This window comes from Malaya genurostris, chromosome 3 (genome assembly GCF_030247185.1).
Source record: "Malaya genurostris strain Urasoe2022 chromosome 3, Malgen_1.1, whole genome shotgun sequence".
Lineage (NCBI taxonomy): Eukaryota > Metazoa > Arthropoda > Insecta > Diptera > Culicidae > Malaya > Malaya genurostris.
Genome location: NC_080572.1, coordinates 81,690,852 through 81,704,485, shown reverse-complemented (window position 1 = coordinate 81,704,485; position 13,634 = coordinate 81,690,852). Strand labels below are relative to the sequence as shown.

Here is a 13,634-nt window from a genome sequence, read left to right as displayed (position 1 = left end):
TTTTAAACCTACTCAGGTACGAGGAAGGCGTCATGAGTTTTCTTCTTTGATACTCGTTGATATCAAACATTTCAGAAAACTTTAATTTTGAATTATTTGCGATTATGTCATACAACTGAGAATGTTATTATAAATTGATGATAATATATCCGATGGAATGTAGCAAAACTTGTGTTGATATGTTACATACAACAAGAGATATTCACGATCAAAAACTCATCACGCTCCATAATAAAGTAAGTCGTATTCACGACAAAAAATTAAAGCAAGTGAAAGTACTGAGTTCAAATCACTAACATTCTCAACCAACACTTCCTTGACATTCAAATCCGAGCACCGAACCATACGTACCACATTCCGGAACTGGTTGACGAACCACCACAATGGCGGCTCGGTTTCTACACACCAGGAAAGCAGAACCGAACCAAACGACACGTACGGCACGTCAAAACAGATCATGAAGCAAACACTTCACGGCTCCGGAATCGTCGTCCTGAACCGGGGAGAAAGTTCTATTCGTCACGTGCACCTTTTGCTCTCTGTGTCACAAATATCCAAGGACATTAGTTCGCACTGGAGCTGGATATTCATTAATTCCGGACTCGTCCCAGCCCAGGCTGTTGAACTGTTATGCTGTGAACCAATGAGTTTTCCAGCAGGGCTCTTCAACACGCCGCTCAAACTGGAAGGCGTCAGATAGAGCACCTAGTTTGTCAGACAACCGAGACACACGAGATGATGTCCTCGTTGGTTATTAAATTCTTGTTTGCATTACGCGAGCAAACACGTACGAAACGGCTACCAAGTCGCACAAATTAGATTTGATGAATAACGATTTGAGATGCGGGAGTAAGGTTCGCTAATTTGTTCCACCACTTGGCTCTGCCATTCGAAAGCAGTACTACTGCAACAACAACAACAACAACACCACACTCATCTTCCAGCCGGTAAATCACTCCGAAAATCCCACCGATCACGGCAATGCGTCATTGCTTCAACTAATAAATTTTTCACCCGGATGCACTTAAACGGAGATCTTTTATTTTATTTTTTAGTGAATTCACTTCGTTAGGCAAGGTAATTTTCACAGCGGCGATCTCACTTGAATTACATTCACCAAAATAATAAACTTTCCAAATAGAAGCGCACATGCGAATGTCCGCCAAATTCTGGCCTTGTCCGCAGAAAACGTACAACTGCACTGAATCAACCGGACCAACCAGGTGGCAGCGATGTGGCAACGAGAAAAATCACCCAATCATCAATGGGCGACGAAAGGCCGGCGGGCACCAAGGCAGGCTGGTAGGCAGACAAAAACACTTCAGATTTCATTGGGACGAAGTGAAAACAATGCGCTATCAAATTTCCTGCTGATTGCCAATATCAGGCTATTATCAATTTGTTATCGCTAGCGATTCGTGAATCAGCCCGATATGGCGAGAGTGAACAAGCCTTATGCGGGCTGATGTTGCACGGGACTTAATCGTGAGCATTCGATTTGACAGATGCTGAGTACGCCGCTCGGTTTCCGCGAGCTTTTTGCGATGCGCCTTTTGAAACAATTTCATTTTCGATTCTACAACACCCAGTAGAAAAGCTGGGGTAAGAGTTCTACCAAAGTCGGTTAATTGTTTGACTTGCAAAGTACCAACTGGATTGCTTATGAAACAATGACCATTGCAACAGTGATACTTATTACTCAGAAATAATAAAATAATGAAATTTACACGATGTGTAAATCAATAGTAAAATGGAATAGGTATGGGTTGAACCAAAAGTTTGATTGAAAACCTTCCTCGATGCAAAACTGAATTGGATTGCATTGATTTTTCAATTAACGTAACTGTCAATCTTTCAATTGATGCTTATGTCGTTTTCGTTTTTAAACTGCACTACACCGGTGGAGTGCTACACCATGGCATGAATAAACGAACAAAAATGATGAAAACATAAACAGTAACCATTGACTACAATAAACGATTCCATTGCACAGAGCTACACCAAACTTTTGATGAGTGCTACACTAGTGGTATCGGTGCAGATAAAGTGTAGCACTGGTGTAGTGCAATTGGTAAAAACGAACGGTTTCAGTGCAGCTTTCGCTACACCTGTGTAGTGCAATTTAAAAACGAAAACGACATTAGTTTTACGATTGAAGTTTATTGAAATGTACAGAATTGTAAAGTAACTTTATGTTTGATTTCCTGCTCCATATATGTGCATGAAATTGACCAAATATTTTTCTATGTGTAACGGGCTCACTACACAGTAAGAACATGTGGAAATTATTTATGAAAAGATACACAGAAAGAAATAATGAAATTTACACGAGATGTAAATCAATAGTAACATGGAATAGACATGAGTTGAATCGAAATTTTGATTGAAAACCTTCATCGATGCAAAACTAAATTGAATTGCATTGAATTTTCAATGAATATAACTGTATCTTTCAATTAACGCTTATTTTGCGATTAAATTGTATTGAAACGTACAGAATTGTAAAGTAATTTTATGTTTAATTACCTGCTCCAAATAAGTGCATGAAAATAGATGTAAATTCACAAAATATTTTTATCTGTGTATATTGAAGACAAAAAGCTGTATTATACAAAATTTCTATTTAATCTAATATAAACTTCAAATTACCACTCATATATCAATTCTAGTAAACGCCTATTTTGATAAAACAAAACTACTTTCAATCAATTTTTAAGATTATCGGTTAAAAAATGTTGTAATGCTCTATGATAAACAACATTTCTCATTTTAGTATTTTCGTTAGAAAATATATAAAACCGACTCGCGAACAGGTACACAGAAAAAAAATGAAACTTACACGACAGGTGAACTACCAGTACTATGAAATAGACATTAGTTGAAGCGAAAATCTGATTTAAAACTATGATTGATGTAAAATTACATTGAAATGCATTTAGTTTTTCATTGAATAAGACTGTATATTTACAAACCGCTTAGTTTTGTAATGTAACTTTCCATTCAATTACCTGCTCCAAATATGTGCATGAAAATAAATGTAAATTCACAAAAAAATTTTATCTGCGTAGGTCCATGTAAAAAAAAACCTGTTTTAATCCATCTAGTGGTGTAATGATACCTTTCTCATATATAGTATTGTGGTATTCTATTCAAAAATTTTCTCTTCGATTTTTGAAAGAAACCAAGGGATTGTTTGTGCATTAACTACAATCTTAGAAAAAATGAAATTAACGCTTGACGTAAATTCAAGTATGCCGTATTTTTTTCGGTGATGACACAATATTACATCTACTAACATGTAAATATAAATTTTGCGTCTGTATCGACGTAAGCTTCAGCTAAACTAACTGTGAAGTTAATGATATGACTTATCTTTACATGCTTTCTATTGTGAATGTAAGTGAATCGCGACGCTCACAGAAAGAAAAGATGAAACTTACACGACATGTAAACCGATAGTACTATGAAATAGACATCAATTGAAACGAAAATTGATTTAAAACCATGATTGATGTAAAATTACATTACGAAATAGCTAATATGATATTTAAAATATAAGAGGAATATGTTTTATTAAACTCAAATCGCTGTGATTATATTAGTATTATATTAGGTTAAGAATTCTATGTAAAAGTGATGATACGGCGAAGAAAAACTTATGTAAATTGCCTTAAGAAATAAACGTATTTATGAAAAAAAATTACAAACCTCTTCGTTTTTGTAATGTAAACTTCCATTCAATTGACTGCTCTAAATATGTGCATGAAAATAAATGTAAAATCACAAAATATTTTTATCTGTGCTCCTTTTATGTGCATCTATTAAGATGTAACATTTTCTAAGTGTGTAGTATAACATACAAGTTAAAAAAGTTCTTTGCTCACGTTATGCACTTCAGGTTCACTATTATATGCACTTCCGGCACCGGAACCCGAGAACCGGAATAATCGATGTCGGTTCCTACACAGATAAAAATATTTTGTGAATTTACAATTATTTTCATGCACATATTTGGAGCAGGCAATTGAATGGAAATTTACATTACAAAACGAAGCGGTTTGTAAATATACAGTCTTGTTCAATGAAAAACTGAATGAATTTTGATGTAATTTCACATCAATCATGGTTTTAAATCAGATTTTCGTTTCAATTGATGTCTATTTCATAGTACTATCGGTTTACATGTCGTGTAAGTTTCAACTTTTCTTTCTGTGTACGGCCTCCAATTAACATGACGTACAAACTCTACTAGTTTTTATTCAAATTTTGAAGATTTTATACAATTTTACTATCGTACTCTAAACGACTATTTAAATTTTTGTTGTATGCGAAAATTTGCAGTAATTTTTGTAGGACCATAAGATCTTTCATTTAACCCTTGAATTGAGTCCAGTTTACAACTTTTTTTGCAGGTTTTGTTTCGCCAGTTTAAGTGACGGTGAACAATATTTAACACACTTTACCTATAACTTCTAAAGTCGGACCCAGATGAAATTCAGAAATTCCGTATATGACCGTGAGACCTTTCATTTGAATCTAAGTTTGTCAAAATCGGTCAAACCATCGCTGAGAAAAGTGAGTGAGATCCATTTTGGAATATATGATCACTATTTCCGGTGCTTCCGGAACCGGAGACCGGGAGCCACGAAAGATGGAATCGGTTTGACTAGTTGACTACTGATAATGGCTATCGATTTGTTTAGTTTTGGGAGCAGTTTAAAATTTTTTTACGGTTTTTACCTTTTTGCCTTTCTCATATAGAAAGGCTATTCAATCGCTATTAAAACCGACTTTACAACCGAGGCCCGGTGGGCCGAGTGTCATATACCATTCGACTCAGTTCGTCGAGATCACAAAATGCGCGTGTGTGTATGTGTGTATGTATGTGTGTGTCAAATAATGTCACTCAATTTTCTCAGAGATGGTTTAGCCGATTTTCACAAACTTAGGTTCAAATGAAAGGTTTCACGGTTCCATACAAAGTTCCTGAGTTTCATTTGGATCCGACTTTCGATTCCTGAATTACTGGGTGATATGCACAAAAAAAAGGAAAAAAAGTCACACACGTTTCCCAGGGATGGCGTGTCCGATTCTCACAAACTTATTGCCTCATACAATTCTCTTGAAATTCATTTGGATCCGACTTCCGGTTCCGGAATTACAAGGAAATATATGCAAATTTATTAAAAAATGCACACTCAATTTTGTCGGAAATTTCTTAACCGAGTTTCACAAACTAAGAAGCAAATCCGAAGTTTCCGAAAGTACCGATAATAGTGAAGAAAATCGGAACTCACTTCGATTGTTGAGCAACGGTTAAACCGATTTTCACATATCATGATTCGAATTAAAGCTCTCATTGTTTTCAAATATACTGTGCATTTCATCCTGATCCGTCTTCCGGTTCCGAAGTTATAGGGCGATGAGTGTCGAAACATTCAAATCGCCATTCAAAACGACTATGAGAAACTAGTACGCGACGGTACGTGCGACTTTGGTCCATTCGCAGCGTGCTTTGTTCGATTTCGTATAGCGTGCAGTGTTGCCAAATTAAAATTTATATTTTTTCTGGTGGCAAAATGTAAATTTCCAATTCCAATTTCCAATATTCAATTCGTACCTACTTGTTAGTGATATTACAAGCACACTTATTACCTTTCTCATATAGAAAGTTTATGCAATCACTTGACCGTTTTCTACAAACTCAGATTCATATGAAAAGCCGTATGCTCCCAAACAAGGTTCCTTTGTTATGTTCTGTTTGGATCCGACTTCTGGTTTCGGAACTACAGGATGATATGTGAAACGAAATTAAAATTGTGGTACTCATCTTTCTCGTAGATTGTTGAACCGATCTAAGATTTAAATGAAATCTAAGAATCATCTAAGATTCAAATGAAGAGTTTTAAGATTCTATAAAACATCTTGATTTTAAGTCAGATCCAACTTCCGGTTTAGGGGATAAAGGTAAAAGTATTAGTATAAAAATGTCTATTTCACATAAATTAATCAGGTTTATCGGATTTGCAGATTTGGATAGTCGAAAACCAAATAAACTTATTTCAGTTTTAGTGGTGTTCAGTTTCCGATTCGGATTAAATTCGCACTACGATGTCTCAAAGATGTCTACACTGTTTTTCAAACATTTTGAAGCAAGTGTAAGCTATACAGCTACTCAGGTGAATTTTTCTGACTTCGGCTACTCCGATTTTCGAATTCCGGTTCTCAAAGCTCAATTGTTTTCACAAAAAAAGCCAAATCGACAAAGACAAAATTTATTAATTTTTTCAAATTCTGACATCCTATTCTGGATTTATAGGATGATGAGTTTTTAAAATTCAAACCGATATAGATGATAACAATCCCGAAAAGCTTTAAAGTTGGACTCAAAACTATTGCAATTTATTCGTCATATGGTCATACGAATCGGTTTGGGTTATGCTGATCCCTGAATACCGGCTCTGGAAGTACCTTAAATAACCGTAAACTCTAAAGTGGAACTTACTTCGACATGTTCAATCGATTATCACACGTTTAGATTCAAATTCGATCCGATTTGCAGTTTAGACATTACAGAGTAATGAGTGATTAAAATCTCAAATTGCCGCTTAAAACGACGGTCATGAAATAATGTCATGAGAACTAAAACACCGAAGAATGTTCATGCAAAAAACACATGCGGGTTGATAAAAAAGGTATCACATCACTGCTAGGTGGATTAAGCACGTTTTCTTTCGCTGGTTTAAGTGACGGTGTACAATATTTAACAAACTTTACATTATAACTCCGGAACCGGAAGAGGATCCAGATGAAATTCAGGAATTCCGTAAGCGATCTTTCATTTGAATTTAGGTTTGTCAAAAACGGTTCAGCCATCTCAGCCATCTGGTGAGACACACACACAGACATTGCTCTGCTCGATGAACTGAGTCGAATGGTATATGACACAATTTTTACTAGTCGGTTTTTCAAGTGATTGTATAACCTTTCTGTATGGGAAAGGCAAACCCCTTTTTAATCCACCTAGTGTGCTTCGAAATAATTTTTAAAAATTTGTAAGATTTAATACTCAAGCTATATTATTGTGAGCTTATCAAATAACCTAATCTCCAAAACAATGTTTGTTGCATGGAAAAACACTGGGATTTGTCGGTTGCGTCACATATAACATTGCATCTCTCGAAACGGAAACGTTCGCCATAACCTTCCCAAATTTGTTGGACATTGTAAGCCTTCGAAAAAGCCTATGCTTATCGAAATTGGTTGAGTCATCTTCGAGAAAATTCGGTTATTCATTTACGTCACTTATACCATCATATGTTCGGAACCAGAAGTGACAGCCGTTTGATCTTCAAACTTGGTCCATTTTTCAATAGTAGCTTTCTAATGAGGCAAGACTTGTTAAAATCAGCTAAGCCAACTCTGAAAAAATTGAGCGGTAAAAAACATCGCGTTTTGTCGGTTACCTCATTAATACCATTATATCTCCGGAACCAGAAGTCACAGTCATTGGATCTTTGAACTTTATCAATAGCCCAATAGTAGTTTTCTAACGAACTTTTTTTCTGAGCCTGTTGAAATCGGTTGAGCCATCTCTAAGGGCACACACTTAGAGATACATATACATACACATACATTTTCCGATCTCGACGAGTTGAGTCGAATGATATATACCACTATGAGTCTCCAAGGCTCCGTTCGAAAGTCGGTTTTTCCAGCAGTTCTAATACCTTCCCATCCTCCAAATTCACACCACAAACTTCTAACGATTGTTCTTGAGCTTTGTTAACAGATTGATGACAACAGCAAATGCCAAATGGATGAAAAAAAACGTTTGAATTCAAATGACATATCAGTGACTATCGCTGGAATGCGAACTTCTTCACCTTTAAATAAGCCAGTAAAAAGTATTGCCTCGATAACATTCGCGAATAACTTTTTAGCTTTAAACTTTTTTTCCTGTGGTTGTTCCTGTGCATTCTGTACTTATCGCTGTGCTTTCTGCACCTGTTTATGTACTTTTTACATATATTTCCGTATCTTCTATTCTATTCTTGTACTCTGCATTTGTTCCTGTAATGTTTATGTATTTTCTGTACTATCAGGATGTCTTTCTGCACTTTCTGTATCTGTTCCTGTCATTCCTGTGTTCTTTGTATCTGTTCTTGAATTCACGAAATTTGGTCCTGTAATTTTTGTACTTATTCCTGTACTTTCTGTATTTGTTCCTTTACTTTCTGTTCTTGCTCCTATGCTATCAGTTCTAGATCATGTACTTTATGCATATGTTGCTTCTGCACTTGTTGCTGTACTCTATCTACCTGTTCCTGTACTCTTTGTACCTGTTTTTGCAATTGCAATTATCCTACGTTCTGCAATTGTTCGGATACTTTTTGCTCTTGTCTCTGTACTTTCTGTTTTTTCTCCTGTACTTCATTCAAGTGCTTTCTGTACCCTTTACTATCTGTGCTTTTTGATATTCTTTCTGTTATACACAGAAAGAAATAATGAAATTTTTACGACATGTAAATCAATAGTGACGTGGAATAGACATGTGGTGAATCGAAAACCGTCACCGATGCAAAACTGCATTTAATTTTCATTGAATAGAAGTGTGTCTTTAAATTAACGCTTAGTTTTGCGATTAAATTATATTGAAACGTACAAAATTTTAAAGTAAATTTATGTTCAATTACCTGATCCAAATATGTGCATGAAAATAGATATAATTCCACAAAATATTTTCATCTGTGTAATTACTGTACTTTCTGTGCTTGTTTCTGTTCGTGCTGTACATGGTCCTATATTTTCTGCACTTATTTTTGTATCTTTTGTACCTATTCAAGTACTTTTTGTGCATGTTCCGGTACCTGAACCTGTCAGAAAATATTAGGTTGGTTCAATGAATTGAAAGTAAAATTACTTTAAATTGTTCAAATCGCATGTAAAAATCCATCATTTTCGGATCATGCCTTACAGCTGATTCAATGGAATTTCACTAATTTCGTTCGAGCTGTCCTGGTAAAAACATTACTAATGAAATTATTTTACAAAGCATTTAGAGGAAGATGGGGTAAAACGTACCCCCTAAGGGAATGTTGTTATATCTTTAATAAAAAGAATAAGACAAGAAAGTTTCATGCATGATTAGCTCCCGTCACAAATATTTCTTATAATTACGAACAAATATTCTCTGCATTGAAAAATACATAAAACATTTCATTTTCCAGAGCTCTTAAAAATTTTACCTTGAAATAAGTGCGGGGCATAATTCCCGATTGTGGAAAATATGAAAAATATTATTTTAAATTAAGCGAATTCTGAATCTGAAATCGTTATCTGAACATTGAGGCAGGGTGATTTTAATCAGCGGTTGAACATTCAAAATCAAAACAAGGGAGCATCATAGCACATGTCAACAACGGGACAAAAAGCGTCTGATTTATATATGATAGTTTAATAGTTTCCACGGAAAAAAATTGATGCTTCTGAGAAAAGCAAGGGGTGCGTTTTGCTTGGGGGTACATTAGGCCCCATCTTCCCCTAAATTGAGTTTTTAAATGAAAGTGGTAAATGCTGTTTGTATGCTAATTCTCCAATTCCACGATAATTTAGCGTAAAACGGTTGAGTTCAAGCCAGAATGACAAGAAAATAAATAAAATAAAAACTCTTAAACCGGATATGAATAATCAAGAAAATAAGTGTTTTTCTTTTTTCACCTACTAGAAATTTGATGACGGTATCCCGAATGTCCAATACAACATAGAGCTCTTCATTCGCGGTAAATAACAATATAACGTTTTACTTACTCGTATCATTGGTTCAAAATGTAACTCACCTGAAAAGAAAAATAATTATTGTACTTTATAGATTTTCTCATATACTCATATAATTGATGCGAATTTAATACTGAACACAAATACGATTTATGTTATAAAACAAGAAAAACATTGATGCACCATATCGCAGATCAATCATACATAGTTTAAGTTGTAGTCATCAAAAAATGGAAATAACAATCAGTTGTAAAATTAATTGTAGAATCAGTAGATCATCAAATACTTGAATATAAGTACCAACATTTCAGTTTTTGTACGAGGTCTGTTCAAAAAGTTCCCGGAATTTTTTAATTGCGCGCGTCTGGAGAGTCCGGCGGTCAAAATTTTTTTTATTGTGTTGGTACATATGTCCCTAATGTATGGTGAAATTTTCAGCTGTATTCATTGTTTACATTCTGTCTTGTAGCGGCTGGTGTAGACGTGTTTTTTTGAGCTCGGCGATTTTTGTTAGTTTAAACAATGGAAGAATTGAAGAGTCAAAGAATTTGTATTAAATTTTGCGTGAAAAAAGAAATAAAGTGTAACCAAGTGTGCGAAATGTTACAGAGAGCCAACGGTGAGTCTGCTATGAAAAAACCAAGTGTTTACGAGTGGTATAAGCGTTTCCAAGATGGCCGCGAAGACGTTGAAGACGACGAACGCTCCGGACGACCCAGCACGTCAATAATCGACGAAAATGTGGGAAAAGTGGAAAATATGATTATGGATGATCGCCGAATCACTATTAGAGAAGTTGCTGATGAAGTTGGCTCATGCCATCATATTTTTTCAAATGCCTTGGGCATGAAACGAGTGGCAGCAAAATTCGTGCTCATTCATCGTTGCTTATTCGTGATTTTTTGGCTAAAAACAAGACTTTAATCATGCCCCAACCTCCTTATTCACCAGATATCGCTCCGTGTGATTTTTTCCTGTTCCCAATGTTGAAGAGACCCATGAAAGGACAGCATTTTTCATCGATTGAAGAGATAAAGGCAGAATCGCTGAGAGTGCTACAGAGCATTACAAAAAGTGACTATCATGGGTGTTTCGAAGACTGGAAAAAATGCTGGCATAAGTGTATTATATCTAGGGGGGATTACTTTGAAGGAGACCATATAGATGTAGACGAATAAATAAATATTTTTTTTGAAAAATGAGAATTCCGGGTACTTTTTGAACAGACCTCGTATATGATCCGTCAGCAAAAATACCTTTTTTCATTAGCTCTAATTTGTTTAAAATTTCAAATGGTTTTAGTTGTTTTTCTTCAAATGCAAATTTTATGTCATGTATGTGAAAGTGATAGCATTGCGTTGGATAACGTATACACAGGGTGACGTCAAACCTGTTTGCTTGGCTTAGTTGACCGCCCATGCTCACTTACACTTCGAGTATGAAATTGTCCACGCCCATACAGGTCACTGTAGGAAGGGAAGTAATGTTAGTTCAACACTTGTTGCTACTAGTGACTGAGGAATTCTTTGCGTCACTATTAGAAATTAATTAGTAATGAAAACCCTTCTTAATCCACCTAGTGGTGTGATAATGCCTTCCTCTTCCATCAAAACAGTCTCATGAATTTTTTATCAATTTATAAAATAATTCCCGACACTCACTTTTGCTCATTTTTGACATCAATTGATTCAGATTGTTTCGAGTAGTTCACAAAAGCATGCTTCAGTGTTTATGTCACACAGTCAGCATCATTTTTCCAAACTTGACATTTGCGTTGCCTATTTGTATGAGAAGAGTGAGGCTAATTTTAAAAAAACCCTTCTTAGTCCACTTAGTGGAATTTTCATAGATCTTGAAAAATCACCATAAGGGAAATGTCAAGGACAAGGATATTTGAAAGAACATATCTCGCCTGCAGACGAGTAATTCAACCACGGTATGAAAGCTCTTTTGAAGTAGTTTAACATGTAAGTAGTCTCATCTGCACCTTTCTGTGCCTTTTGATGATAGACAGGTTGGAATTTTGTAAAAAATACATGAAAAATGGCTCTATTTCATTAAACTGAAATGATAGCAGCATAGTATGTTTGAGAAAGTTGTGTAGTTTTTAATGATAAAAAACTTTATATAACATGAAAAACTTATATAAATTGAAAATATATGTGTTTTCTTACAAAAACTGGTTTTAGAACACCCTTTTCGGAAAATACATTATATCATGAATTACACTCAAGTTACGGGGATAAAACCTTCAGCAAACTTGTTTAAAATAACTTTCTGCATAACTTTGTCGAAGTAACTTAACCTCTATGTTGGCTCTGAGCTAAAATAAAATTTTTATCTCACTTTTAGGGGGATCAATTACATAAATAAAATTTACCAAAAGATGGCGTCTATCATTTTGAGCAACTTAGCTGAAGATTCTGTACCTCAAAAACCACGTTCCTATGAGTTATCAATCAAGAGCCTGGAACCCCTTACCCATATCCGATTTAGCTAAAATTTTGCATGAGGTTTTTTTCGAGGTGCTTAAATTTTTGAACAATAGCGCTTTACGAAATTAGAGGTGGTTCCAAAATATTGGCACCCTTATATATATATATATATATATATATATATATATATATATATATATATATATATATATATATATATATATATATATATATATATATATATATATATATATATATATATATATGTATATATATATATATATATATATATATATATATATATATATATATATATATATATATATATATATATATATATATATATATATATATATATATATATATATATATATATATATATATATATATATATATATATATATATATACAAGAGCGGTAAAAATCAACGTGTTTTGTCGGTTACGTCACTTATACTCATATCTCCGGAACCAAAAGTCACAGCCCTTTGATCTTTGAACTTGGTCTATGGCCCGACAGTAGCTTTCAAAAGAGCATAAGTTTGCTAAAATCGGTTCAGCCATTTCTGAGAAAATCGAGTGCGTATAAATATCTTCGAAAAGTGCACACAAACACACACATACACACACAGACATTTTCCGATCTCGTCGAATTGAGTCGAATGGTATATAACACTATGGGTCTCCGATGCTCCGTTCGAAAGTCGCAAAACTGCAATGGTTTCGCACATAGCAACGACGATTTCAGTGAAGATAAATTAATCTGATGAAACTAAAGGATTTTTAAGAGGTATATCATTCGATTTTCAAAAAAAAGCCCAGATTATTTGAGAAAATAGATTAAAACTATATTGAAATATAATTTAATATTTAAAAATGTTTTTATGCAAATGTTGACCGCGGCTCCGCTTTAGATGGCCCAAGCGCTAGGTTCGATTTTGACACACTCGGCCAGTATTTCACGAATAATGTCACCGGGCCATAATCCACACCCAACAGTGACTTTTTGGGAAGCATTGGTAGCTCTTACAATAATTCTAGCTGGTCTTGACTCAAGATGTAGAAATTTTACTTGTTGACGTAACTTTTCGTGATTTTAAATTATAGACCAAATGACTATTCGTGATTTTATCATAAAGCTTGCTTCAGATAGAATTAGAACAAAGATAATCGCCTCTATTTCAGTTATTTATTATTGAATTCAAGATCTTTTTTATCCAAATGTAGCGTTTTCTTCATACTTTTAAGAAAAAAATACGGATAAAATTATTCGTCACGGTTTCGAAGGAATTCTCGAATTTTTCTTGTAATACGGCTCATTTGAGGGCGCACACCTTCTTCGTCCATCGTTTTAGCTATCTTATTCCACCAGGTCGTCATCAGATTGATGTGTTTGACAACATTTCCCTTTGCCTTGAGTCTC

At 34.7% G+C, this 13,634-nt stretch overlaps 1 protein-coding gene across 5 annotated transcripts in view; it reads right to left on the bottom strand.

Annotated features, from left to right (window-relative positions):
* Positions 1 to 13,634, bottom strand: part of LOC131438091 (myosin-IIIb-like) — a 251,269-nt gene that overhangs the window by 155,091 nt on the left and 82,544 nt on the right. Inside the window, exon 1 of one of the 5 annotated variants that reach the window (XM_058607890.1) lies at positions 352 to 371. The exons of the other annotated variants lie outside the window; for them this stretch is intronic. Within the exon in view, the coding sequence (XP_058463873.1) occupies positions 352 to 356 (5 nt within the window). The 5' untranslated portion in view covers positions 357 to 371. Of the gene's footprint in view, positions 1 to 351; positions 372 to 13,634 lie in introns of those variants that run through there. 5 annotated transcript variants of the gene reach the window in all.